Source organism: Lampetra planeri, chromosome 5 (genome assembly GCF_965212315.1).
Source record: "Lampetra planeri chromosome 5, kcLamPlan1.2.h2, whole genome shotgun sequence".
Taxonomy (NCBI): Eukaryota; Metazoa; Chordata; class Hyperoartia; order Petromyzontiformes; family Petromyzontidae; genus Lampetra; species Lampetra planeri.
This window is the reverse complement of record NC_136111.1, coordinates 15,504,447-15,532,189: the sequence shown is the minus strand read 5'-3', so window position 1 is coordinate 15,532,189 and position 27,743 is coordinate 15,504,447. Positions and strand designations below refer to the sequence as shown.

General features: G+C 49.4%; 1 protein-coding gene across 3 annotated transcripts; it reads right to left on the bottom strand.

The window, feature by feature from the left end:
- Positions 1-145: 145 nt before the first annotated feature.
- On the bottom strand, positions 146-23,867 carry SPTY2D1 (SPT2 chromatin protein domain containing 1). 3 transcript variants are annotated; one of them, XM_078594675.1, is made up of 6 exons: positions 23,655-23,865; positions 18,364-18,478; positions 15,612-17,255; positions 14,146-14,308; positions 5,940-6,017; positions 146-5,217 (listed from the first exon to the last, which is right to left on the bottom strand). In XM_078594675.1, exons 1-6 carry the CDS (start codon positions 23,712-23,714, stop codon positions 5,112-5,114), a joined length of 2,166 nt encoding a protein of 721 aa, XP_078450801.1. In that variant the 5' UTR covers positions 23,715-23,865; the 3' UTR covers positions 146-5,111. The 3 variants fall into 3 exon arrangements, 2 of the variants coding, with proteins under 2 accessions (XP_078450801.1, XP_078450802.1); XR_013585512.1 differs by lacking the exons at positions 146-5,217; positions 5,940-6,017 and adding exons at positions 6,534-7,518; positions 11,326-12,652 and having other exon boundaries at positions 23,655-23,867; XM_078594676.1 differs by lacking the exons at positions 146-5,217; positions 5,940-6,017 and adding an exon at positions 6,534-7,518 and having other exon boundaries at positions 23,655-23,866.
- Between the last annotated feature and the right edge of the window lie 3,876 nt (positions 23,868-27,743).

Sequence of the window (27,743 nt, the reverse complement as noted above, 5' to 3'; positions counted from 1 at the left end):
CGTTTCCACCGATGTCTGGGCATGATGAAATGTTCAAATCGATACTTTGGCATCTGCCAACTTGGCCATTGCACAACGAAAGTTGACAAACGGCAAATTCCACGTGAATCAGCATTCATACATTTCAAATTGTCATAGATCAAAGTTCCTGTGTTTTTCACTTTAATTCACCAAATAAATCTGTACAAAAAATGTTACGGACTTTGTTTTCAGCGTAATACTGGTATTTCTAATACAAACGCTAAGTCTAACCGTATTTAGTTTCAATGTATAGAACACTTTCGTAATTTCAACGTATCGGGAATTTGAACAGCCTAGGCTAGACACGCATTCCCTACAGATTGAACTGCACCTGCTCGGACAAACCACAAATCATGCGGAATGTCATGTTTAAAGCCTGGTGTCTGAATCTATGCTGGACGTCTTTCCCACCGTACGGAATCAACCGTGCAAACCAGAAGTGCGAAACTCGCGCTCATGGTAGAAATTTGACATTCAGATTAAATTGGCTAGGCTTTTCAGAGAAAAACAGCTGTTGACTTCCATCAGCGGTTTTCAACGACCTGAAGAGAGGTGTGTTATGAAGGGCCATTTCCCGAAACGTTACCGATTGTTTTTTTTCAGGCAGTGTTATTGACGAATGTGTTTAGTTTGTGTATGTTAATTGTGCTTGTTCACCACTGGCAACGCAGCAGCATCATCACCAAATAATTTGTCTAATTCAAAAGGTTGATGACCGAGTGGTATGGAGAAAACCAATGTGGTGAAACGGCATCATGCATGAAAGCTCTTTCCCGACAAACCACACAGACTGCAAGCACACACAGGCACAAAACATGCTCAATTGTACTGTACAATAGATTTACTCTTTCGTTTTACGATAAAATAAATAAATGTCGCGGCATATGCATTTATGTCAAGCAGCATAGCATTGCAAGCATTGCAAGCATTGCACCCACTCACCCCAACACAATGTCACTTTTTGGATGGGGACGCGACTGGCTGGCAGATTATTTCCAATCATCACAGAACAAAGCACATCGCATTGCATCATCTTAAGTCAAAGACTCAACGCATCTGCCTGCTCAACTAAGCATAGGGTAGTGCTCATCTCCACTCGGGGGCTCGGAGACATTGGTGGAAATTCCACAGTGCCAGGATGGGGGCCCACTCTCTTCCTTGGATGACCACTCTTGACTTTCATACAAATGTTTTCAGCCCCAAAGAGATGATTATGAGCCAAGCACAAACCAGGACATGAACTTGCGCTTTTGAATAAACCACGACGCACGGCACCAACCAGTCACTTAATGCTACTTTGTAAATCATTTAACTCTGTTTCAAGTAAACATAATCACTCAACTCTTATTTTTGTAAAGTAGAATCTTAAATAAAATAAGTTTCCCTTTCTAGGTACGTGAATACAGCGAATGACTGCAGTCTTTGGTGTCGGAGGGGGAAATCCGGCCAGATCCACCAATTCGTATCAATTGAGAACAATCTTCAGCTCGTTAACCTTCCTTATCTCACGACTCCAGAACTTTGTCCAAGTTGCTACCGCGTTGAAGCCTGATGGCCACGACAATACAGCCATGAATGGCAAAAGTGCCAGCAGCACCACATCCAACACCAGCAACTATGGCAACACAGTATGGCACTGGCATGTTATGCCAAGAGTTGTGTTTAGCCAGTGAAAAGTGTTAGTTGCAAATTGGGTTTAAGGAATAATTCGTTTACAGAGCATACAGCCTCTATCATGTGACTTGCCTGTGTGTAAGTTGTCAACCTAGTTGCCCAGTTGGGGAAACGGTTCAATACAATTGGTACCGAGTTGAGCAACTAAAACTTGTAAAGCCAAAACTGGCTTAGCAACAATTGCTGGTGACGATTGCCCTCTGGGTCGCCCAAATTCATCGTGGCCTTCAGGAATCACACGCGGCTCCAAACTACTTCCCATCATCAAGACGCTTCCTATTTACATCAGCTTGACAAGATCATTGCATTGTATAGGTTCCATAACACAACAGAAAGGGGGTGGGGGGACACACATTATTTTGTAACAGTTTTAATTATGTTTGAAGGCCACACGGAGTTTTTCAAGACTCCGTTTTGAGAGGGTCTCAATTTGAGATGATTTGGCCAATTCCTTTTTTGAGAAATTCTACTTCCAGTAGGAAAAAAACCCCCCAGAAAAAGCAGTGCATGGAGAAACCCGACACATAGAAAGGGAAAACACAGAACCCCTAAGAAACAAACTTGCTGTACTGCCCTTTAAAAACAAGCTAGTCTCGCTATATATGTATACTATACGGTAGCAAGGCAGGTCAGTCGCTGTCACGCCTATGCAGTTCTACTGAAATTAAGACAATATCGAGATGCCCTGTGTACACAACAGCTCCTGCTAAAGACATCCAGAGCTTTGGCTTTAGGCGATAGCGGGGTAAATAATAGCAAAACCTACACAGAAACAGAGCTTTAGGCACTTGGTCGATCATCTTATGCAGCAGTAGTCTCCACTTGTAGAGACTGGTCCACGTGTTGATATTAATAACATTATGGTTGAGTGATTATCATTAAGTCCACAGCTCGGTTGCTACCGTCGGAATTGCGCAGCACTGTGTCTTACCATTTCAAGTGCAGATGACGCAATAAAGCAGAGACCTTGACAGCAGCCATCAGATAAGCACATTACTTAAATTCTAATTCGATAACTCACCCATAGTCAAGGTCTTATTCCATCGGGAAGTGAAGTTACAGGAAACGACAAAGGAAATTGTCATCACATCGTTCACTGCCCAATAACAGTCTAGGCTAGAAACAGCACTTCCTACGGAAATGAGAGCACATCGCTAGTTCAAAGCAATGACAATTCTTGTTTCGGGAAAGAAAAATCACCGCATGTAAGTTTGGGTTAGTGCCACAAACTCCAAGGCTCTGCTCTCTCTCATAGCTCCACTGACTGGAACGTAACGAATAAAAAACTCCTCAAACCAAATGGCATGATGAATGCGATCCAATAATCAACTATTTTGTCCCATTTCTTGTCGTTTTTCAGTGTCCCGTTTGTAAAATTAGCCGAAACGTTCATGATGCATATCCTTGGCAAGAATCGTAATATTACTACTTTCATGTTTTGTAAGAGAAACCGTTACGTGCCCAGACTGACACGAAGTTGGGCTCGGGCAATCCGTGTTGCCAGGCACCACAAACCATCCGTCGCTATCACAATGTCAGCAAAGCAAGTTCACACACAGACACACACGGGTGTCATGCTTATTCCACTGACGTTTTCACCACTTAATCAGTTTGATACAAACTGGAACTATTTGGAACAGGTGATGATTAAGGTACTTGTACACAGATGAATCACACATTGACCTCATCAAAGGATAAACCAGACTTCACAGTAACATCCATGGACTAAAGAAAACATTTCTACCACTTAGAAGTACTGAAACTTCACTCCCAATCTCTTTACATGGCCAGTAAAAGAGAATAAATAAAAACATATTCACTGGCCAACACATCTCAGTATAATATACGTTACAGACCTTCATAACACAACTACATTTTCCACTTTCAATGAAATATCTGATCTGGGTCCGAGTCGTGCTGATGCGTGATTGCATTACTCAGTGTTACATGGGAATTCATGTAACCGATGCCACTGCCATTAGAATTAATTAAAATGACTAAATAATGGAATCTTGATTAACTGTACTGAGGGTGCTTGAGGAACAAGATGTAGTTGAAGTGTGCCAGGACACGCAGGGATGGTATCTGGCTTAGCGAGCATTCTTTATTTCAAAATTAGCTATGAGCAATTTGAATTAAAAACCATTTGTTCGCAAAACGAGCAAAATGTGCGCTTATCAAGTGAGAGACCAATCGATAAATATGCGTCCCATGGCGGCAGGGGGCGCACGCACCGTGGCCCGCAGCTATTTGTTTACCAGCTGGGCTGTGTGCTCCTTGTGTTCCGTGTCGGGGAGAGGGGGCCTCGTGGTGGTTATGTAATGGGTGGATGGCGGGAGAGGAGTGGTGGTGTAACGGTTAGCACGCCGACGCTACAAACCCAGCGAGCAGTTTGACTCGCGCTGACGGCCAACACCAGTGACCATTAGTTGAACTGGTCCTGGGCCTCCCTTAGGTCGATTCAACCTCAAATGAGTACCTGATAGTGTGTAAACATCGCCACGAGGGAGACAAAGGTGAGTGGGAGTGGTGCTGGCCACCCACCCCAATTTTCGCGGAAGGTATCTCGCTCGTTAAGCAAGACACGCTTGTATTGCTCTGTATTTGATGACATTTGTCCAAATATTTCAATGAGTCTCAGTATTATTTTTTAGGAGGGTATGGCATTGGGTCGTTTGGCCAATTCCATGAATGAACGTTTGGCATGTGGGAGGAAACCAGAATACCTGGGAGAAAATCCACAAAGCATATGAGGGGGAGAGACTAAGCACTGCCATCTCCTAGCCCCCACGCAGCCCCACAATCTACATACAACACGTGGCAGGCCAACCCTACTTACACGAAAGATTGGGTGAATTTAGGGTTATTTTGTTTGCAGGAAAAAAATAGGAACATATATTGAGCTCACTGACTAATGTAGTCTTAGATTTGTTTGAGTCTCTGTTAATTCTAGGTCGAATTTCTTTGCGCAGGAAAGCCTCTCCAAGTTAAGAATTTTTCAGGGAGATCCTATTTGGGCATCTGGTATGAAACTAGACTTACTGGGAAAAAAACAGGTGCATGAGAGAATACAACTCCCCTACTGTAAAGAGCGCCAACTAGAAACTATTCCAGTTTCATTCGAGTGGGACCACAACTCCCTGCCAGGCAAGGGGGCATCCTTGTGCGTAACGTTATCAGGACTCACCGACCCACAAAACTCAACCAACACGTCACTGGCTTCGACAAAGGTGAGCTTCGCCATACATCGCATCACGCTGCACTGTCTGCATAGAAGGTTCACGCCACACGTCCGTCCAAAGCCTGAGAACACCACAGCGCCTGGCAAACCTCTTGACGATTTTGCAGGTACCGTGTTTTGCATGGAAGGGCAGTGTTTGCATTTGGGCTTTTGTTTAGAAAACTTCTCGTGTCCTTCATTTTAACTTTTTGTTCTTCATATCTTTAAGCATTTTCCTCCTCTTCTCTTCCTCCTCCTCCTTCTTGATATCTTCCTGATCTTCCATGACTCCCAGCCTCAAGCTACATACACGTAGAGCGGGGGGGGGGGAGAACAGCATTCGTCGGCATGCCACCATGGGGAAGCAATAATTTGTTTGCGATTCCCAGCACTTAACATTCAGTGTCATCTAGTAAGATAATAGTAATACAGGTATAATAACAATATGCGGTCATAATTGTGGATGAATTAGAAATTTTTGATTTTACCTAAAAGGTTGATAGTTTACAAGTTTAAATCCGAGTCTAGGCCAAATCTGCCTATCTTCCCCTACAGGTTTAATAAAATAACCACCAGATTGTGAGAAGACAGAGGTCCCCCAACAGAGAGATTGGTTCCCACCAGGGAATAATGTGGAATTTCCAACACTGGTTAATGGCTAGAAATTGCCCCAAGCACTGCCATAATGATCATTTGCACAGGGAGGCACTAACTTTAAATTCAATGCCCTTAGGCAACCCACTGCTGGATGAAGACCTCCACACACCATGTCAGTCATGGGGGTTGTTTGACCCAACTTCATATCATTGGACAGTGCAGGTTGAAGGTGGGGGTGTACAGGACCGGTTCAAATATCACTCGCCACTGATATTAACTGCAGCAGGGAATTGAACTCAGGCTTCATGGCGCGGTTGCCAACCACTGCGCCACCGCTCCACCCAACTCTGGCTCTACGTGGCGCTACGATTTCCCCCGGCCTCCACCTATATGGCAATAAGCCTCCTGTGTGGGGGGTTGTGGGTACCTTCTCGCCTCCTCCTTCTGCTGTTCTCTCCAGCTCGTCTCCATGGAACGCAGTACGGAGTCGCTCTCGTACTTGTACCTTCACAGCAAGCGGGAAAGAGAGACAGGAAATAAACCCAGACAGCTTAAAAACTAAACTAGAAACTCATTTTTATTTTATCAGGTAAGGCCCATTGAGCTATATGGCCACAAATGATAGCGCAACGAAGTGGCTCATCACGTGGAAATGTATAGTGGCCAAATACTCTAAAGGCATGTTGATTCTAAATGTGGAGGGAAAAACTGGAGGGACCAGGAGAAAAACCCATGCAACCACAGGGAAAACACGCAAACTCCAAATATACAACAGGTGTCAGGGGGCGGGATCAATCTCACGACCTCCTGCACACCAGGCAAGGGAGTTAACATCTTGCCAACGAGAACCACTGGGTGTCAATACAGCTCACAGATAGTCTGTTCTCCTATAAAGCGGTGGTTGCGTTCCTGAACAAGACCAAGCTCTGGAAAAATAGCATTATAGTAATATAGGGTAAAGCATAGTCCGCGATAACACATGAGATGCATATGTAATATCTTAAATACGGCGGGAGACGAGTTGACGGGGCAGCACTTGTTTATTAACACTAACACAACAGTAACAGATACAGCCGAGATACAGCCTACGCTACGCGTGCCTAACTCGGCTACGCTCTCAGGCCCTCCGGCTACGTGCTTCCTAGGGGAGGCTATCTGACCCGTCCTAGCCAGGGTACGGGTCTCGACCCCTGGGTCACACAGCTCGGCCCTTATAAGGGCGTCAGGCCGTGATCCCCAAGGTCTTGCCACTGAGCCGCACAGAGTCCCGGCCCTTACAAGGGCAGCGGGGCTAGGGGTCTCAGGGCCCTATCTCTTGCTCCGTCTTCTTTCTTCACTGGTTGACGACTCCCCGAGCGCTGCTGCGCATCGCCTTACATAGCCCTCCGCGCCAGGGGGCGGGGCCTATGCGGACCGCGATGTGGACACCTGCCTGCGGACCGTGATGTAGCCACCCACTACGCGCTGTCTCACGATCCTCCCCCCCAGCACGTACCACGTCTACATCACCCCCTTCCACATAGCTCGCAGCCGGCTCGGCTGCAAAAAAAAACTCTCCGCGTGTGCGCCCCGTAACACCAAAACTAACAATCACAACCCAACCACAACGAGAACCCCGCGAACCCCGCAATAAATAACCGAACCCTTAACTGTAATAACAAGAATATATGTACACACCGACGAGTAAAACCAATAAATTATATACAAGAACGACCTGTACAGCGTCCCCTCGACCCCTGCTCGCCCCTTGACACGGAACATTAGAACGGACGGAAGGGGAACGCTGTGACGAGGTGACCCGGCGGGACTGCCTCCCCCCCCCCCCAGTCAGGAAAAGCGGCGCGAGTTAGCACGGGTCCTTCTGGCCGGCCCGTTGTACGGCACAGGACGTGTTTGACCGTCAGGCGGCTCCGGCAGTCCAGGAAGGCACGGAGCAGGCTTCGGAGATCCGCGCGTGCCTCGGGGATCCGGTTGCCGACGGTCAGCAGCCGTCAGTTCCGAGACACCTGGGAGCGGATCAGGTGGAGACATGTGAGGATCAGGCGGTGACATTTCCCTCCCCGAATCAACGGCCACATCACATGCTCGGTCATTACGACATGAAGGAAGGCCATGTGGCGCCGCGAAAGGTTTCAGCCGGGAGGGGTGAACGTACCAACGGCGTTTTCCCCACTTTATCTGAATGCACTGGGGTCGTGCAACACGCACGACTTCAACGGGTCCCCGCCATGGCCTCAGCAGTTTCGGGGACGTAGCCAACGGCGCATGCGGGCAGTGCAGCCAGGCCCTATCGCCCGGTTTCCATTCGTGCATGTACACCCTCCGTGCACGCAACCGCTCGTTAGCAATCTGGCGAGACCTCGAATTCAGCCTCGCAGCTTCCCGCGCCTCGGCTAGCTGAGCAGTGTTAAATTTGATATGGTCGGCCAATTTAGATTTAGCACGGGGTTCGGAAATCCCCAGCTGGGCATCCATGGGCGGATCGGCCTCCCGACCGTACATAAGATAAAATGGGGAAAACCCTGTCGCCGCGTGGGGGGCCATCCTGTACGCGGCGAGGACACCAGGGACCTGCAAGTCCCAATCAACCTGAGCCTCGCACACCTGTTGGCATAACATGGATGTAATCGTTCTGTGGAGCCGCTCCACCATCCCATCAGTCTGTGGGTGGTACGGAGAGGTACGCACTTTTTTGGTACCCAAAAGATCGCACACCTCTCGTAACAAAACGCCCGAAAAATTATTTCCCTGGTCAGTCAGCAAGCGTTCGGGGGCACCCTTGTCCAAGACATAGCCCTGGACAAAGGCGTCCGCCACGGCCGCCGCCGACTGGTTGGCGAGCGGCCACGCCATGGGCCATCGAGTGAAGTATTCCACGCCAACCAGCAGGTACTTGTTACCCCGAGGCGTTACCGGAAAGGGCTCCAAGATATCCAGTGCAACGAGTTCGTTTATGTGCGAGACTTGAATAGACTGTAGCGGTGGATTGGCCGCAATGGGCGGCGATTTTCGTTGGGTGCACCCCACACTCCCCTTGAGTATGTTCGCCACATCACTCCCCATACCCGGCCAATAGTAGTCCCGCTGGAGCAGGGCAAGCGTTTGATGAACTCCCAAATGCAAGAGCCGTTCGTGAGCGGCCAGAACGACCCTACCCCGCATAGCAGACGGCACGACAAGCGCATGTCGCCGGGACATACCGTCCCACCTCATAAAGAGGCCCTGTTTGACCATCCAGGAGCAGACCCCCTTTTCCCCTCCCCCGGGACCCTTTGCCTTACGACGCAATGTGAAAAGGGAGCTGTCGGCCATTTGGAGTCGGCCCCACTCAATAAGAGGCAATGCGAGTAACGAGTCCCCGCCCGTCGGAGCAGCGGGAATGTCGACCCGTGGCGCGTCGGCGGCGGCGAACAAAATTCCCGTGGGGACGGCGACAGGGGGTTTACAACGCGCCGATCCCAGAAGACATGCACATTCCGAGCGAGGCGACAACCGCGACAGGGCATCAGCGTTGGTGTGGCGCAATCCCTTACGGTAAGTGGTCATGAATTGGTAGTCCTGGAGGACCTCCAACCACCGTGACAACTGACCCGAGGGTTGGGCAACACGCAACGCGTATTGCAGCGCCGCGTAGTCCGTACGGACAGTAAAATGACGGCTGTAGAGATACGGTCTGAATTGCTGGATAAAAAAGACGATAGCTAGTAACTCGCGACGGGTCACACAGTAGCGCTGTTCCGCCGGCGATAAAACCCTGCTACTGTAGGCGACCACACGTTCGACTCCCCCGATCACCTGTGAGAGCACCCCCCCAATACCCGTGTTACTGGCATCCGTGTCAAGCAGGAATGATTTGGTGAAATCAGGGTAACACAAGGGTGGAGCACTCACCAAGGCATCCCGAAGGGAGCAAAACGCGGCCTCCTCCTCCGGCCCCCAGCGAAACTTCACCCCTTTCGCTGTCAAAGCATGCAGGGGTTTGGCTATGGTGGCAAAGTGCTCAACGAAGCAGCGGTAGTAGGAGGCAAATCCAATGAAACTGCGGACCTCAGTAACTGAAGTGGGCGTCGGCCATGAACTGACAGAGTGTCTTAGCGGGATCGGTGGAGATCCCCGAGCGGCCCACAATGTGCCCCAAGTACCGTACCGATTCCCGAAGTAGGTGGCATTTTCCCAGTTTAAACTTTAATTTAGCAGATCGCATTCTGAGGAACACCCCCCTCAAGCGTTGGAGGTGCTCCTCGAAAGTTCGACTGAAAACGATGAGGTCATTAAGGTAAATCAAGCAGGTATCCCATTGGAGGCCCGACAAAACCAATTCCATTAGCCTCTGGAACGTCGCGGGAGCGGAATGAAGTCCCATGGGCAACCGATTAAACTGAAATAGGCCTACCGGTGTTCGGAAGGCGGTCCTTTGGTTTCGACTCCTCATCGAGGGGCAATTGCCAGAATCCCGATAGCAGGTCTAACGTCGAAAAAAAACGTGCCCCCGCTAAAGCATCCAGGGATTCGTCCATTCTGGGGAGCGGATACGCGTCAGCCACCGAGATCTTATTAAGGCGGCGGAAATCAACACAAAACCGCAAGGATCCGTCGTGTTTCTTAACAAGCACGATGGGAGCTCCCCATGGACTGGATGAGGGCGAAATGATGTCGGCGGACAGCATGTCAGTAACAGCCGATTGCACATGTTCCTTCTCGGCTGGGCTTAACCGGAAAGGATTTTGCCGAATTGGGGCCGCATCACCCGTCTCAATGTGGTGGCGTAACAGGTCAGTGCACCCAATATCATATTTATGTTTGCTGAACACGTCAGAAAATTCGAGTAGCAGGGCGCGCAGCGCCCCCAATTGCACACTGGACAGGTTTCTGGAGCCAGCACACAATGAGTCCAACCACTGTTGATCTTCCCCCGATTGAAGATGCGGACCCGGAGTGGAATCAACGTGCGCAATGAGCTGCTCATCCACGGGCACCGGCGCCGCGTGAGCAAGCACGGTGCCCTGTGGAATGACGGCTGGCCGCGACCCCGCGTTCAAAACCATGACGAATGGGTCCCTGTCCGCCCATACCATCGTCTGAGCCACCGCCAAGTCCAAACCCCCAACAGCTTTGTTCGACGGACCCAACAGCACGCCCTGCCCCGCCGTATCCACCCCCAAGGGTTTCCGTAACCGAAGGGGTACCAGCATCTGCGATCCCGGGGGTACGCGCACTGTCTGGGTTTCCAGCGCTTGGACCGTCGCACAAACCGTGCGTAGTTTGGTAGGGGTCGATAAAAATGTTATACGGCGACCCGATGGGAGCTCGATACACCCTTGATTGACGAGAATTTTAATCGGCATTTTAGCCAAAAAGTCTGTGCCCAATAAACATAGAACCGCCAGGGAAGAAGAGACAAAAACAGGTCCCGCCAATTTAATATCCCCGATGCAAATGGTCGCCCGAATCTGCCCGACAATACCCAAGGAGCCCCCGTTCGCCGCATAACATGGCACGTCTACCGGGAGCAGGGGTCGACATTGGACGGGGAGAATGTTATAAATAAGGTCTGAAATGATAGTTGCCGACGCGCCCGTGTCAACCAGCACCCGGACCTCAACTCCGTCTATAAACCCCGTAACTAAGGACGACCCGGCCGACGCAGCCACTACCCTGTGGGCCAGCTCGGATCATTGGGCCGCTCCCAGCCCCTGTACGAACCCCCCTCGCCGAACTGAACCCGCGGCCCCCATGCGTGTTCCCTCCGCCGCGAAGCGGCGACCCATGTGCGACGTGTATGTGGACCGAGCATGTGTAGTGCCGCAACTTACCGGGGGTAGCTGGGATGACTTTGGGCCTTGGTCGTCGTCCAGACGAGGTCCCGTGGCGCGCTGACGCGGAGCCCGGCACCCGGATGCAACGTGGCCGCGAAGGCCGCAGTTGTAACACATGACGAGAGACGTCGCAGGTTTCGGTTGCTCCAGCTTGCGGCCCGATCGCAGGGGCGAACGACCTCCAGACCCCCGGTCTCACCGTGGCGAAGGCCTCTTCCCGAGGTAGAACGACTTGGGGGTCGCCGTCTGCCGAGGTAGGTGTTGAAACCGCGGCTGATGCACAGACGACCGTCCGCTTCCGTTTCAGGACCTCGTGTGCATGGATACTCGTAGCAACCCGCAAGGAACAAATGTCTACCTCGTCCACCACGTTGATAGGGACCCCCAGGTCCTGCGCCAACGCCAGCAGTTGTTCCGTCACCATCGCGTCCTTCCCCTCCTCATCCATGCGGGGAAAGGCGGCGTCCGCGAGGGCAAGCAGCGCTGTGCGGTAGGCGAGTGGAGTTTCCGTGTCACCTTTCCGTCGATCGTAGAATTGGTGGCGGCAGGCCGAGGGTGGCCCATAGACCCTGGCCATGAGGCGTAGCGCGGCTTGGAGTGTGGAGCGGCCCGATCTTGGGGTGGATCTGAAGGCGGCGAGTGCGTCGTCGTCCAGCGTCGCTGGTAACGCACGTAGCGCCGTTGCATCAGACCACCCTGACATTTCCTGATGGGCGAGGAATCTCCGCTGGAAGGCTCCCCAGTCACCCCCTCAGCTTTGAAGGCCGTCAACGCAGGAAGTCGTTGTTGAAACACCTGGTCGTCTTCCGATAGATGACTTTCCCGCGCTGCGCCGTCGCTGTGAGAAATGGCGGCCCCATCTATGGGTTGTTCGTGGCGACTTTTGGCGCGCGCCGATGACGCGGGCGGCGAAGAGTGGAGTTCCTCGGTCACATGGTGGTCGCGGTTCCCGCCAATCGACGGACGATCCGTAAAAATGCCGCCATTTTCAATATTCGAGGCGCGAAGCGTAGTTTGGCGGGAATCTTCGGCGTGCGGCGCGGTGCTGGAGCGAGCCCGCGCCCGGTCTTGCTCCTCCACGCTCGCCATCGTCCTTCCTCCTCCAGATGCCGTGATTTCCGCCAAAATGGAAGCCGCGGCGAGTAGCAGCTCCGCCAGGCGAGAGTGCGCATCCTGGAGTCCGGTGTCGGACCCGAGTGGAGCGTCGGGCGTCCCCGAAAGGTGCTGCGGTGTCGGCAGCTCCTCCTCCTCTCCTCCCGAAGCTTGCTGGCCCGGCACTTCGTGGTCGTCTTCCCGGTCTCGCTCGTGAGTACGATTAGTCTTCCTAGTATCCATATTTTGAAGACAGTTTCACTTCTGACACCAGTTGTAATATCTTACATACGGCGGGAGACGAGTTGACGGGGCAGCACTTGTTTATTAACACTAACACAACAGTAACAGATACAGCCGAGATACAGCCTACGCTACGCGTGCCTAACTCGGCTACGCTCTCAGGCCCTCCGGCTACGTGCTTCCTAGGGGAGGCTATCTGACCCGTCCTAGCCAGGGTACGGGTCTCGACCCCTGGGTCACACAGCTCGGCCCTTATAAGGGCGTCAGGCCGTGATCCCCAAGGTCTTGCCACTGAGCCGCACAGAGTCCCGGCCCTTACAAGGGCAGCGGGGCTAGGGGTCTCAGGGCCCTATCTCTTGCTCCGTCTTCTTTCTTCACTGGTTGACGACTCCCCGAGCGCTGCTGCGCATCGCCTTACATAGCCCTCCGCGCCAGGGGGCGGGGCCTATGCGGACCGCGATGTGGACACCTGCCTGCGGACCGTGATGTAGCCACCCACTACGCGCTGTCTCACGATCCTCCCCCCCAGCACGTACCACCTCTACACATATATAGGCTGAACAAAGACTGAGGCGCGTCGGTAGCAACCAGCAGTATCCCGCCTTGTGTGATGCTGCTTATTCCTACTCTCACGACGTAATTCTGTTCACTCAATCGCGTTATATCCAATTCGCATTCGTGTTATAAAAAGATATGTTCCCTAATACATTCATCACAGTATATCTAATTTGCGTTATGAAAACACACATAATAAAACGGATTGAAAAGACAAATGCTTACACACACGGACATGCATACAAACTCCACTTATTTCAGGGTAAACAGGGGGCATGGGTACCCCAGTGACAAATATCTGGGGTCCCAACTGGGGAATCACTCATTTATTCAGGTGTGACCACGAATAACCCCAGATATTGAGCAGAATTTCCCAAACTCTGTTTATCCGTGGGGCTCCGGCCCACCTGTGACAAGTGACACAAAACGTTACCAAATGACACGTGGCCAGCAGGTAAAGGCGTTCTATGATGAAGTTTAAATCATCAGCCCATCATGTTAGGGGTCTCTCCTAACATGACATGCAAGCAAAGCTCTTTTCCCCCAAAGCCTCAGAAGCAAATTGCCCCAACTGCAGCAGCAATTGCATTGCATAGAGCCAGCACCACACACCCTTCCGTCTCCCAGTTGCTGGTGTAAACACTACAACAGGTACTAATTTGAGGCTCAGTCAACCTCGAGGGGGCCCAGGACAGGTTCAGATATTTGTCATCACGACACGACCACTCCCAACATACAAATATACAAAACCACACGCATACATACAAACACACAAAATAAGCATGCACAAACAAGGGTTTTCATGATCTGAAAAAAACTGCAATATATCGCCTGACATAAGCACCACAAAAATCTTATGGTATGTATTGCAAATAATCGTTACATCATAGCAGTTGGCTTTTTTCTTAAGCGTGTGCGTACACCTACTTTCTGCGGTCATAGCCAAAGATCTCCTTGATATGTCGCGAGATGTCGTCCTGAGGCACGTCTTCGTCGTCGATGAAGTCGTCCATCTCCGAGTCATATTCCTCCTCCTCCTCGTCATCCTCAATCCGCCGCCGATGAGGGGGTGCCATCCCAGGAGGGGGCCCTAATGAAATACATTCACACACGCTTGTGGTCAAATCACCAGGAATAAACTAAAAACTAATTTAACTTTTTATTTTAAAAGGTAAGGCGCCACTGAGCTATATAGCTCTTTTTTCAGAAGCGAACTGGCCACAAATAATAACTCAACAAAGTGGCTTATTACGTGCAAATGTATAACAGCCAAATGCTCTAAAACGTGGAGGGAAAAACTGGAGCATCCGGAGATAAAACCACGCGAAGACGGGGAGAGAGACACCGCAAACTCTAAATATACAGGCATCAAGGGTTGGGATCGAACCCACGACCTCCTGTATACCAGCCGAGGTAGTTTATATCTCACCACTTCATCAGATTATGAAATCTAAGCAAACTTGAGCCTGGATAGCGCTTGGATCTGCTACTGCCATGCACAAAACAGGTGTTATAGACTGCTGCGGGCCTACGTGGGTGGCACTGAACCAAAACAATGGAGTACTGCACTGTGCTCTCCACTCTCACCAATCCACACCGACCAGCAAACGAACATGTGTTTACTACCACAATCGACATGGAATGAGTATTTAAATCCACTGCTGGATGAGGATTCCCCACACCATGACTCACTAGTTACAGCGCCTGATTGACGATCTCAAGGTTACGAGTTCCAATTTTGTCTAACCTATTATCCTCATGATGTTAATACAAATGTGTATCGCTTTGTCAGAAGTAGTTTCCAATCAGATATACTGGCTCTGCCATAGGAAGGTGGGATATATACTACTGGGTCAGGGCCACCAAAAGAGGTCAAAAACACCCCATGCGCACACTATTTTTCACGAGGGTCTTGAATTTCCATTTTCATGTTTGGATAATGCTCTTTTATGAGTCCTTCGCATGGGGAGAAAAGCATTTTCCTCCAGGGTATCCAGAGCAGACCAACTCTGGAATAAGTGGGAACACTTTAAGGGTCTAAACAAATTAGTTCAAAGTTTATCAGCTGACTCCTGGCCATCAGGCATTACTAAACCTGCTGGCCCAGCAAATCAAAAATCGACAACCTATGAATCAGAGATGGGAAAAGCCATTTAAATTACATACTGGAATAATATAGAGTAGACAAATGATCCATCATCCATATTCAGTATAATTTAAATACAAACGGCCAATTACTTTGAGGTGTGAAATGTAATTAACAATTACAAAGGAAATGAAATTACACATTTAAATTACATCACTTACACTGCTCATCTCTGCCATCAACCCTTGAATCCACAGCTCAGCCTCTTAACACGTAACTAGCATAACAATCTTGCTGGGGAGCTCACCTCGATAGGCCATGGGTGGTCCAGGCTTTCTGCCCATGGGCCCTCCTGGCGGTGGCCCTCTCGAGGGCATGGTCGCGCCTTGCTGTGGCCCCCGCGAGAGGCTCCGGCCCGCCAGCGCGGCCGCTCTCTCCTGCTGCTTCTGCGCCAAGTCTCTGGTGGACACGGTCTCCGACACCACGGTGCACCGTGGCTGGCTCCCTACAACTCCTCCCGAGCCCTCGTGGGGCCCAGATAGCCGCACTCCCAGCCTGGGTCCAGTATCGAACCTCCGTGGCTCTGCCTGCTTTGGTGCCTGAGCCGGACCGGCTGCTTTTCTGGGTCCCTGGGCAGGCCTCGGTAGTCCCTGGGAAGGCCTCGGTAGTCCTTGGGAAGGCCTCGCTGGTCCCTGGGCAGGCCTCGGTGGTCCCTGGCTGGACCCCGGTTGTCCATGGCTGGATCCCGGCTTTATTCCCTGGCGCTCAACACTCGGTCTTGCTGACGAATTGCTGATGGGCTTACTGCTGCCATGGGGAGGTTTACTCGAAATTCTGGGTAGTTGTTGGGTCTTGGAACGTGGTTCCTGATCAATGCTCTGCTTGGACAGACCTAAAATCCCGCTCTCTTTGTCTGGTGTCTGCTTCACAATCACAGGTTTGCTGGACCCTTTAAGGCTTGCTGATGATGCCAACGATGGTGACGATGATGACGAGGGCCGGCTCACCTTGGCACCAGCAGATGATGAGCCATTAAGTCTTACCGGCAGGGCAGCCTTACCCTCTGGTGCAGGTTTCCCTGCAGAGGCATGCCCCCGGCTGCCCTCTTTGCCACTGCTGTCCCTGCTGTCCCTATCATCCCTGCCATTCCTGTCGTCCCTGGTGTCCCTACCGTCCCTACCATTCTTGATGTCCCTACCGTTCCTACCATCCCTGGTGTCCCTACCATCCCTGGTGTCCCTACCATCCCTGGTGTCCCTACCATCCCTGGTGTCCCTACCATCCCTGCCGTCCCTGCCATCCCTGCCATCCCTGCCGTCCCTGCCGTCCCTGCTGTCCTCTTTGGTTTCTTTCTTGTCACTAGGCTGTCCCTTTTCCCTCTTTTTGAGGACAGTATCCAGGTACTCCCGCTGCCGGACCTCCAGCTGTGTGAGTCCGTTGATATCGACCTCCTTCTTGACAGGCGGCGCCTTCGGTACAAGCGGCACGGGCTCATGCTGCTTCTTCTCCGCCAACTTCAGAAGCTCCATGAAGCTCAGCGATGGCGCCGCCTTAGACTGTGCCTTTGCCACCTTTTTCGTCTTATCCCTGGACGTTTCCACACCCCCCGGAACCCGCTCCTGGCTCCGTGCTGGTGCGCCGGAGTCATATCGCGGTCGTTTGGCAGGAATGGAGGTGGTGGCCGATTCCTGCACCGAGTGCTTGATAAGCACGTTGCGTCTGTCGCCGTCACTCGAGTCGCTAGCGCAGTGCTTTTCGTGATCTTTGTTCTTCTGGTGCTGCTCCCCTTCCCGCTGCTGTCGAGTGGGCTTTTCTTTCTCGATGACGGGGATGCCATTGTAGCCATGGAAGTTGTCCTTGGTTCGTGATGCCATCGCCCGGGCCTTGCGCGTGGTATTAAGCTCGCTGCGCTTAGCCAGCAGCTCCGCCTTACGCTTCTCATCCTCCACGGCTGGGCGCACAAACGAGTTAGTTCCATGGCAGCATTAATATAAATAACACAATATATATAAAACTTATTTACACAGGATAACCAAGATTATTATAAAAACTTTTTACATGGAAATGCACTATGTTAGTGTGGCACCATCTGCTTTGCTTTGGGTTATTTTTTTACTTAGTGTTATGTTGATTTAGGAAGCTAACCAGAATTTTAACCTGGATAGTGCATGGATGTATGCCCACCGAGAATAAAGCAGGTGTTATAGGCTGCTGCGTGGATACAATGTAGGCCAAAAGCAGAGCAGTAAAATCCATTGTTATACTATACTATGCTCCTCATCTTTTGGCCAGTGTGGTCAAGTATAGTGAAACAACTCCCATGGCCCACACGGGGTGGGAAGACATTCATCCAGCAGTGGATTGTCAAGAGAACTAATCCTTTATACATTCTGCACTAAACTGTACTGGGAACTTCCATATAATTTGATATGGTTGAAGTGCATTCATCGGAATTGTAAGATTACGTGTTCAAATACCAGTCAGGTATCTGACCCAGCCCCTTCACCCCTCGGAGGTGATTCAAATGAGGACCACTTTGTGAAAATGCAATCGTGGTAGACTGACTTTTTGGTCTGCACTGCAAGACAGCTGTCATTTCCGTGTACTCTCAACAATCTTAAATATATTAAAGGGTCAATGCAAACAAAGGCTACCTACACCTACCTTACAAACATAACTTTCATAACGTAAGAATGCAGTGTTTGATTTGTTTTAAAAAAACATAATAATGTATTGCATCATGCATAATTAATAGAGTGAAAATGGCCTCCCCATTTAATTGTGCACGAGTGGTCCCCTCACTTCCATTGGTGAGCCTGAGTTGGCTATAGGAATTCCACAATCTCATGGCAAAAGCCAGTCTATCCATGACAACCACTGTTGGCTTCTCACAAAGAAACTAATTTAATTGATCCTGCAAAGAGTAAGGGATGGAGTCAACCCCTGACCAGCATTGTAACTCATACCCTTCCAAATCGTGAGTCACATGCTCCAACCTTGGTGCCATCTACTGGAAAATGTACCCATGTATTTCAGTAACCATTGTCTCGTACACTCACCTTTTTTACGTTCGTCCTCCTCTCTTCGACGGAGGAAGGCCTGCACAGCTGCAGACTGCACCCCCTTCACTTTGGGGTCTCTCTTTGGGGGGCCCACAGCCAGGCTATACCTCTTCTTCTCACACAAACAAACAAACACACACAGATGCCATGTTTAGTTTCATACAGTGTAGGGGGGGGTGCTTGAGGAGAGCACCTACTAAGATTGCACAAGCTTGCAATCCAACAGTTTGGAGATAAGCGTCGGCCGCCGATAATGCACACTTGTGAAACTCTCAAACCATGTTGAATGGGAATGTGGCCAGGCAATGATAGTACAGCAAGTCCGTTCGTGAACCTGTCTGTAGGAAGCTTTGTAAATTACATGTTTATTGTTTTTATTGTAAGGCTGAAATGGCACACAAGAGGGAAATGTGGCCAGCATGTTTATCTTCCCAGTGCCAATGTTCACATATAACATCAGATACTTAATGAAGGCTGAAATGTCTTATGGGAGGCCCAGGTTAAAATTGTATACCGCCGATGCTGGAATCGTGGCCAAGATTTGTACCCGGGACAACTTGATGTTGGTATGGCGTCTTAACCACGAGACCCCACTAGCCATGAATACAATTACCTCTTTGCATGCACATGTTCCTCAGACTGCTAGAACACTATTGGAGGCAATGCATCACAATGTGATTCTATAGAGGCAATAAATACATTTATAGATACCTCAAAAATATGCTCAACAAATGTTGGAAAAACAAAAACTGTGAAAGGAGACTCCGTAATTTTGTATAAGGAAAGCTATCTTCGTACAAAAGCACTAAATATAGATATTGGTCACAGCAATAGGAATTTTAAAAAAACAGGAGGCAAGCCCTGGTCAATGCTTATTTTAGCAAAACGTTTTTTGCAACCGATTATGCAACGCTCAAAGCATCCAAGGCATGCTAATCCTTCTTGTCATTCAAGTAGGTGCAGCTGCTGCAGTTTGGCAATGCCCCACTTAACATGTAAACGACCCATTTTTCATTTTTAAACTACTTTACACGAGACAAAGGATAGCCACAGCCTAATCTATGTTGTCAGAACAGATAACTACATAAAGACACCATAGCAGAATAATGAAAACACAGGTAATAGTATTGACATCCGTTGATAACGGTATAATAGGATTAGATGAGTGTAACTTCATTCTTTGGTTATTTCGGTAAAGTCACGTAGATAGAAAAATTATAAAATGATAAAAAATCACGACGTTTCGATCGCAACACAAGCAATCGTCCTCAGGTGAACAAATACAGCAGGCGGACTGCTGAGGTAGGAATACAGTAAAACCTTGGATTGCGAGTAACTTGGTCTGCCAATGTTTTGCAAGACGAGCAAAATTTTTTAATAAATATAAATTTGATAAACGAGCGAGGTGTTGAAATACGAGTTGAACGTGTATACGCTTTGTCTGCCGAGCGTCACGTGATCACAACTGATATGCGAGTGCTTTGATATACGAGTGCTTTGGATTACATACACGTTTCCGGAGCGAATTATGCTCGCAATCCACGGTTTTACTGTATAGCGAGAGCTACTGCAGCCCAAGGCAGAGCCACTGCAGCTTAGTGAGAATTGTATTTTATTATGTTTTATTTTTATTATTTCCCTTCTACATGACTTTACCGAAAGAACCAAGAAGATGAATCCCTGCAGTCACGAAAGCTTTAAATCGAAAGCATTAAATAATTCTTATTGTATTACAGATCAGCAGATCAAAGTGTTACAGTAGTAATTGAAGATAAAGCCCATATTTTGGGTTGTCACTCACGCTTCAGTTAACTATATGGTTGAGTAATGGGGTTAGGTTAGTTAAGACTAAATGTTGGACTAATGAACAATAGGTTACATTTTGAGTGAAGGATTAAGGTTAAGATTTGTAAGCTCGGGAAGATGTTACATCTGTGGCATTCCACTGGCTCATTTTGGTCAAGAGACGTCAAATAACAAATCTTTGATTATTGCGTGGATGTTTCCGCTTGTGCTGTGTAGCTCTCTGATGCGTGTACAGTGGTCCCTCGGTTAACCATATTAATTGGTTCCATGAAAACCATCGTTAATTAAAATTAATGTTCATCGAATGTAGGAAATACATGTTAAAGGCTTAATTTGTTCCAACACGATCGGAAGCAGACCTTTTTCACCCTAAAAACAAAGTTTATCAAACTTAAATACGTAATTTTAATAAATAAACGTTATTAGAACATGAAAGCATTATTTTTAATAGAAACATGGATAAATAATGCATAAACGGAGCGTACAAATGTGCATAAATAGAGCACAAATTAAAAATGTTTTACCTTAGGCTAAGAAGATGGGATGGCTTAAGGGGTAAATGGAGAAGTTTAAAAGCGAGCCAGTTGCTCTCAAACCGCTTATAGAAGGGCGTCGATGATTGCTGAGTCCACTTAGGAGCGCTCCGATTGGTCGAAAACATATCGTTAACCGAAAAGGTATCATTAATAGAAACAATGGGACCCAATAAGATGCGGATCGTTAACCGAAATATCATAAATCGATGGCATCATAAACCAAGGGACCACTGTACAATCCGAATATACATTGAGATGTTCCATAACATTTGAAAATCCCTACAGTGCAATTTTCAGCACACGTGGCACCGCAGGAGCAGCTTGCCATTGTAGCGTCTGTTGCAAATGTCCAAACCAAATGCTAATGGGGGAACAATCTGCTGGCAAATGCAGTGGGGGGAAAAAAATCACTTCATGTTGTCACCTTTTTCGGGGCCAATTTCTAATACAGAAAGCAGAACTGCTTCCGTGTTTTTGTTGAAATGCACAGAAAAACTAAATTGTACGTAACGGTGATTAAGATCAGACTGACATTAAGGCAGGAAGTCTTCCTCTTATAATGTGCTCAATATTCCAAGCGTGTTTCTAGAAATTAATCACAAGCTTTGCAAAATTACGTGGCGAGGAGAAAGGGGTGGTCTAGTGATAGAATTAAATGTACTTTTAATAAAATTAACAAACATCCCCAGACACCCGAACAGTATTGGAGCCTCGGTATAAATTCGACGCATATATCGTATTTTTTTGGCAAAGTACATGCCAGATAAGTGATCTGTTCATGACTGCCACCCTTTCACACAAGTACACAGGTTGGAGCCATTAACAGCCCTTAATATTGACTTTTAAGCGAGTTTATCTTAAAAGAAATGCATACAGCAATAGTAAGCTGCCTCGAGTGCCACGTCCACTAAAAAATGCTCCATAGAGAATGTTTTTTTTACTTGACGGAAGGTATGATACGTTTTATTGCTTTTTGACTGACATCAACCAGTGTAAACCACACATAATAAAAAGCAAATGTCACAAACCTAGAAATGTAACTCTTTATGCCAACCCTGCTTATGTGGACAGATCGCTAAAATGGACAATGGCCAATAGATAATACTAGTGACGGAATGCCGACCAAAGGAACAGAATACCTGATATGATCATGGTGGAAACGCAGCCATGCAGACAGATTCATGTGCAGGAGTGAGATGGACTGGCATCACGGCCTCATGAGGGATGATTATGGCATGGAAAGGTTTCATCCAGCAGTAATAAGAACAGAGCTTATGGCGACTAAGTGGGCAAACCATACATCCATGACCTCCTGAGGACAATAACTGCGTGGTCCATGCCGACAGCCCACTGTTTCCTGGGTCATAGCCGAAACTTCAGTAGAATTTGGCCATGGGGTGGTGGTTCATAATGAAATGGACATAGCGAGACATCCTGCTGAGTAATGGGAGGGACTGTAGTAGGTAGAACAGCAAGTTGCTTTTTGTTAAACTGGCTATTTACTTAGCAGTTTCAGTGTTCTCGCCTGTAGGGTTTCTCATAGTTTCCTTCCACTCGTAAAAAAAAAGTATTTAGCGGAAAAGGCGACAAAAATTCCTCCGGTCCATCGTATCATGGCGCTGCAGTGATGTTAGTTGATGTGGAATGACATCACTACCATATGTTTCATTACGTGATTCAGGGCGTGATCGCAATTGAAAAGTTTTTGTTCTTTTCAACGAAGCTTAATACCGATGTCTGCAGCCAGCGAAGCATTTTAAAAAATAAGAAAAATAATCTGATTTAATGAGGCTTGTGTTCCCGCGCGTTATCCAAAAGGACACGTGAAACAATTTGCTGTACTGTAACTCCACTGCTGGATGAGGGCCTCACCCCACGCGGTGTTGGTCACGGGCAGGGGTCGGTAAGCAAAATAACCAGAGAAGTCATTTCCTTTTGAATTCGTTAAAAAAAATGAAAATTTCAAGAGCCGCAATTAATGTGAACACGAGACGGTCCACCCAGGTCTAAGTTGCGCTCTTTTGGTGATCGTGCTTTTGTTAGCGTGGCACCCAAACTATGTAACGCCTTTCCACTTGAAATCAGGCAGAGTAGGGAGATGTATGCCTGCTTTGAAAACCCCATCTCTTTAAACTGAGCCTTCCCTCTTTAGTTTGGTCGGTTGCCCTGGTTCTGTTTAGTTTCCTGCTTTTCATGCATTGCGCATTCGGATCATTGGATGGAATGCGCATTATACATTGGAATTGTTAATAAATAACCTCACGAAGTAATCCTTAAACAGCCGCATGCTGCTCCGGAGCCGTCGGCTGCCGACCCCTGGTCATGGGGATGGTTGAACCGTATTCAACCACGCTGGTCAGTCTCAATTAAAGGTAAAGTCCATCTATCACTCGCCACTGAGGTTTGCCGTGGACGGTAAATTAACTCGGGCGGATGTTCATAGCGCGGTGCCACCAACCACGACGCCACCGTGTCTATACTATTTGATTTCACCAGGTAAGGCCCACTGAGTTATATATATTTTTTTCAGAAGCGACCTGGCCATAAAGACATCTCAACCGAGTGGCTTATCATATGGAAATGTATAGCAGGCAAATACTCGGAACGCACGTTTTTAAAATGTGGAGTAAAAAACTGGAGTATCCGCAGAAAAATCCACGCCAACACCAGTCGAGGTATTTAACATATCGCCACCGTGGCACCCTAAAAAGGCATTAAAATTTAAATAAAATGTAAGTTTTTTTGCTGACTTGGGCGCTTCAAAAACTATAACATTTCTCAGTCTAACGCGGGTAAGAGCCACAAAAACCGACGTTGAACCACGAGGCCTGGTTCGGGCGGTCGTACCCCGCGCCTTGCCCGAAACCTCCGCAGGATCTGGTGCGAGGCGAGCGGCAGGGGGAGTTGGGGACGACGGGGACAACGCGGGTCCCCTTAACAACATACCTCGGTGCGGACGGACTCTTTGTTTTTAGAGGCTTCCGAAATCAGTCTGTTGAAGTCCATCTTGTCGACGCTATCCCGCGTCGCGTGCTCTTGGTGTCGTTATTGGTGGTGTCTAACAAGCGACGCGAAAGCGAGGACCTTTAAACCGCACAGCAATGGCAGCCGCCGCCGCCGGCTGGGTGGGGAGAATGACGCCTTCTCGTCGCGATGACGCTTTGCCCCGATGACGTCAATCGCCGCGTGACGTCATCGTGCAGTTACGTTTTCGTCGCGTGACGTCATCGCGCAGTTACGTTTCCGTCGCGTGACATCATCGCGCAGATACGTTTTCGTCGCGGGACGTCATCGCGCAGTTACGTTCTCGTCGCGTGACGTCGCTGCGTACCCGGCGCCTCCAGGAGTCTGTTGAAGTGCCATCTTTTTTTCTCGACGGCATTTGCCGCCGCCGCCTGACGTCATGACGTTCGGAAACGTTGTCACGCGGTGACGTCGGTACCGCGTGACGTCATCGCGCACGCCGCGTTTTACTTTCGCTTGGGCAAAAAAAAACTAAACGCATTCGTCAATAACCACCGTGGGTGTGTGTGGCCTTAACAAAAATTAATGCCGTATATTGTATGCAATTGGCGACGTTTCAGGCAATGGTCCTTCTTCATAGCATCTATATCCGCTATGAAATGACGTGGGGCCGTTGCCCGAAACGTCACCTGACCTATAACATTTTCCTTTTACTGGTAGGAACGAAGTGGACCAGCCACCAATAGATTATACTGGTACTGGTAGGAACGAAGTGGACCAGACCACCAATAGATTAATGTGTCCGTCCGTCCGTCAGTCCGTCCGTCTGTCCGACAAGATGACCGCTCGCTCCCCCTGCGATCTGTGAACTAAACAAGATGGCCGTCGCTTCCGGCGCCTCACGGCGAAACTTTAAACTTCGCTTCAAATTTACTTTACTGAAACGCAGCACGTTTTTTTAACACAGAGACAAGATACATTTATTAACACGGAGACGAGATACATTTAATCGCCTTATTTGTGCACGAAAAGCACGGCGCGAGGCCTAGTGCGGCAGGCTTAGCGAGGCCTAGTGCGGCAGGCTTTACGAGGCCTACTGCGGAGAAGGCATCGCGAGGCCTACTGCAGAGAAGGCGTCGCGAGGCCTACTGCAGGGAAGGCTTCGCGAGGCCTACTGCAGAGAAGGCTTCGCAAGGCCTAGTGCAGAAGGCTTCGCTAGGTCTACTGCAGAGAAGGCTTCGCGAGGCCTAGTGCAGCAGGCTTCGCGAGGCCTAGTGCGGCAGGCTTCGCGAGGCCTACTGCAGAGAAGGCATCGCGAGGCCTACTGCAGAGAAGGCTTCGCGAGGCCTGCAGAGAAGGCTTCGCGAGGCCTAGTGCAGAAGGCTTCGCGAGACCTACTGCAGGAGGCTTCGCGAGGCCTAGTGCAGGAAGCTTCGCGAGGCCTACTGCGACAGGCTTCGCGAGACCGTCCGTCTGTCCGACAAGATGGCCGCCCGCTCCCCCTGCGATCCGTGAACTAAATGAACTAAACAAGATGGCCGTCGCATCCGGCGCAGCCAATGACATCGCCTGTTGCAATCCTTGCTCTGTGGGCGCGCGAGTCAGTGGGGAGGGGGGTGTGGACGTCATCGCTCTGTGGGCTCGCGGGTCAGTGGGGAGGGGGGTGTAGACATCATCGCTCACCCCCCATGCACAATAATTTTCTTTTTAACTCCTCTATACCCGGTCGATATCCCTGTACCAGTATTAGTATTATTCCTACCAGCCCACCCCGCAGGGTCCTGTTAGGAACGAAGTGGACCAGACCACCAATAGATTAATGTGTCCGTCCGTCTGTCCGACAAGATGGCCGCCCGCTCCCCCTGCGATCTGTGAACTAAACAAGATGGCCGTCGCTTCCGGCGCCTCACGGCGAAACTTTAAACTTCGCTTCAAATTTATTTTACTGAAACGCAGCACGTTTTTTTTTTAACACAGAGACAAGATACATTTATTAACACAGAGACGAGATACATTTAATCGCCTTATTTGTGCACGAAAAGCACGGCGCGAGGCCTAGTGCGGCAGCCTTCGCGAGGCCTAGTGCGGCAGCCTTTGCGAGGCCTACTGCAGAAAAGGCATCGCGAGGCCTACTGCAGAGAAGGCTTCGCGAGGCCTACTGCAGGGAAGGCTTCGCGAGGCCTACTGCAGAGAAGGCTTCGCGAGGCCTAGTGCGGCAGGCTTCGCGAGGCCTACTGCAGAGAAGGCATCGCGAGGCCTACTGCAGAGAAGGCTTCGCGAAGCCTACTGCAGAGAAGGCTTCGCGAGGCCTAGTGCAGAAGGCTTCGCGAGGCCTACTGCAGGAGGCTTCGCGAGGCCTAGTGCTGGAGGCTTCGCGAGGCCTACTGCGACAGGCTTCGCGAGGCCTACTGCGACAGGCTTCGCGAGGCCGTCGTCTGTCCGACAAGATGGCCGCCCGCTCCCCCTGCGATCCGTGAACTAAATGAACTAAACAAGATGGCCGCCACATCCGGTGTAGCCAATGACATCGCCTGTTGCAATCCTTGCTCTGTGGGCGCGCGAGTCAGTGGGGAGGGGAGTGTGGACATCATCGCTCTGTGGGCGCGCGGGTCAGTGGGGAGGGGGGTGTGGACGTCATTGCTCTGTGGGCGCGCGAGTCAGTGGGGAGGGGGGTGTTGACGTCATTGCTCTGTGGGCGTGCGAGTCAGTGGGGAGGGGGGTGTGGACGTCATTGCCCTGTGGGCGCGCGGGTCAGTGGGGAGGGGGGTGTGGACGTCATTGCTCTGTGGGCTCGCGGTTCAGTGGGGAGGGGGGTGTGGACGTCATTGCTCTGTGGGCGCGCGAGTCAGTGGGGAGGGGGGTGTTGACGTCATTGCTCTGTGGGCTCGCGGGTCAGTGGGGAGGGGGGTGTTGACGTCATTGCTCTGTGGGCGCGCGGGTCAGTGGGGAGGGGGGTGTGGACGTCATCGCTCACCCCCCATGCACAAATAATTTTCTTTTTAACTCCTCTATACCCGGTCGATATCCCTGTACCGGTATTAGTATTATTCCTACCAGCCCACCCCGCAGGGTCCTGTTTTTGTCCGTCCGTCCGTCCGTCCGTGTAGCAACATCGCCCCCTACTGCAAACACTTGGCATGACCCTACCAAAACCTTTAGACTCAGTGAGGCTTTCCTGGCTAAACAAGTGTAACATTCCCTTACAATTCCCTGAGATAGGTTTTAATTAAAACATTTAAATTAATGAGGCTTTCCTGGCTAAACAAGTGTAACATTCCATTATAATTCCCTGAGATAGCTTTTAATTAAAACTTTGAAATTCAAATTTTACTCACAGCGCCCTAAAGCCTACAGTTAGGCCTAAAGCCTAGAACTAGGCCTGAAACTCTCCCTTCGTATCCTACCCCCGCGTGTGTGAAAGGGAGTTAATGTTTAACAATGTTACATTCCCTCATGTTTTTCAATAGAAACATTTACATTTGAAGCTTTTACATTAATAATTAAAACATTTCAATTAAAAATTAACTCACGGCGCCCTAAAGCCTACAGCTAGGCCTAAAGCCTAGAACTAGGCCTGAAACTCTCCCTTCGTATCGTACCCCCGCGTGTGTGAAAGGGAGTTAATGTTTAACAATGTAACATTCCCTCATGTTTTTAAATAGAAACATTTAAATTTAAAGCTTTTACATAAATAATTAAAACATTTAAATTAAAAATTAACTCAGCGCCCTAAAGCCTACAGCTAGGCCTAAAGCCTAGAACTAGGCCTCAATCTCTCCCTTCGTATGGTCCGATTAGGTGTAGCAACATCGCCCCCTACTGCAAACACTTGGCAGGACCCTACAAAAACCTTTTCACTCAGTGGGGCTTTCCTGGCTAAACAAGTGTAATAATACATTATGTTTATATTCTTTGGATATTCGTTCCTACCAGCCCACCCCGCAGGGTCCTGTTAAGGCCACCGTGTTAATAATGCACAGAGTTTGTTGTCATTGTTTGTGCTTTGTACTCCACCAGAGCAGTGTGTCTCTGTCTCTTATGGGGGTCAACGCTCAGGTCCCCCCACCCCCC

Bases quoted from the DNA above. Each gene is read 5' to 3' on its own strand.
- SPTY2D1 (XM_078594675.1), bottom strand. From the start codon at position 23,714: ATGGACTTCAACAGACTGATTTCGGAAGCCTCTAAAAACAAAGAGTCC. The intron at 17,256-18,363 runs GTGAGTGTACGA...TTGTGCGCCCAG, and splicing joins GGAGGACGAACGTAAAAAAG to CCGTGGAGGATGAGAAGCGT. The intron at 6,018-14,145 runs GTAGGTGTACGC...CTTGCTGTGAAG, and splicing joins TTTGGCTATGACCGCAGAAA to GTACAAGTACGAGAGCGACT.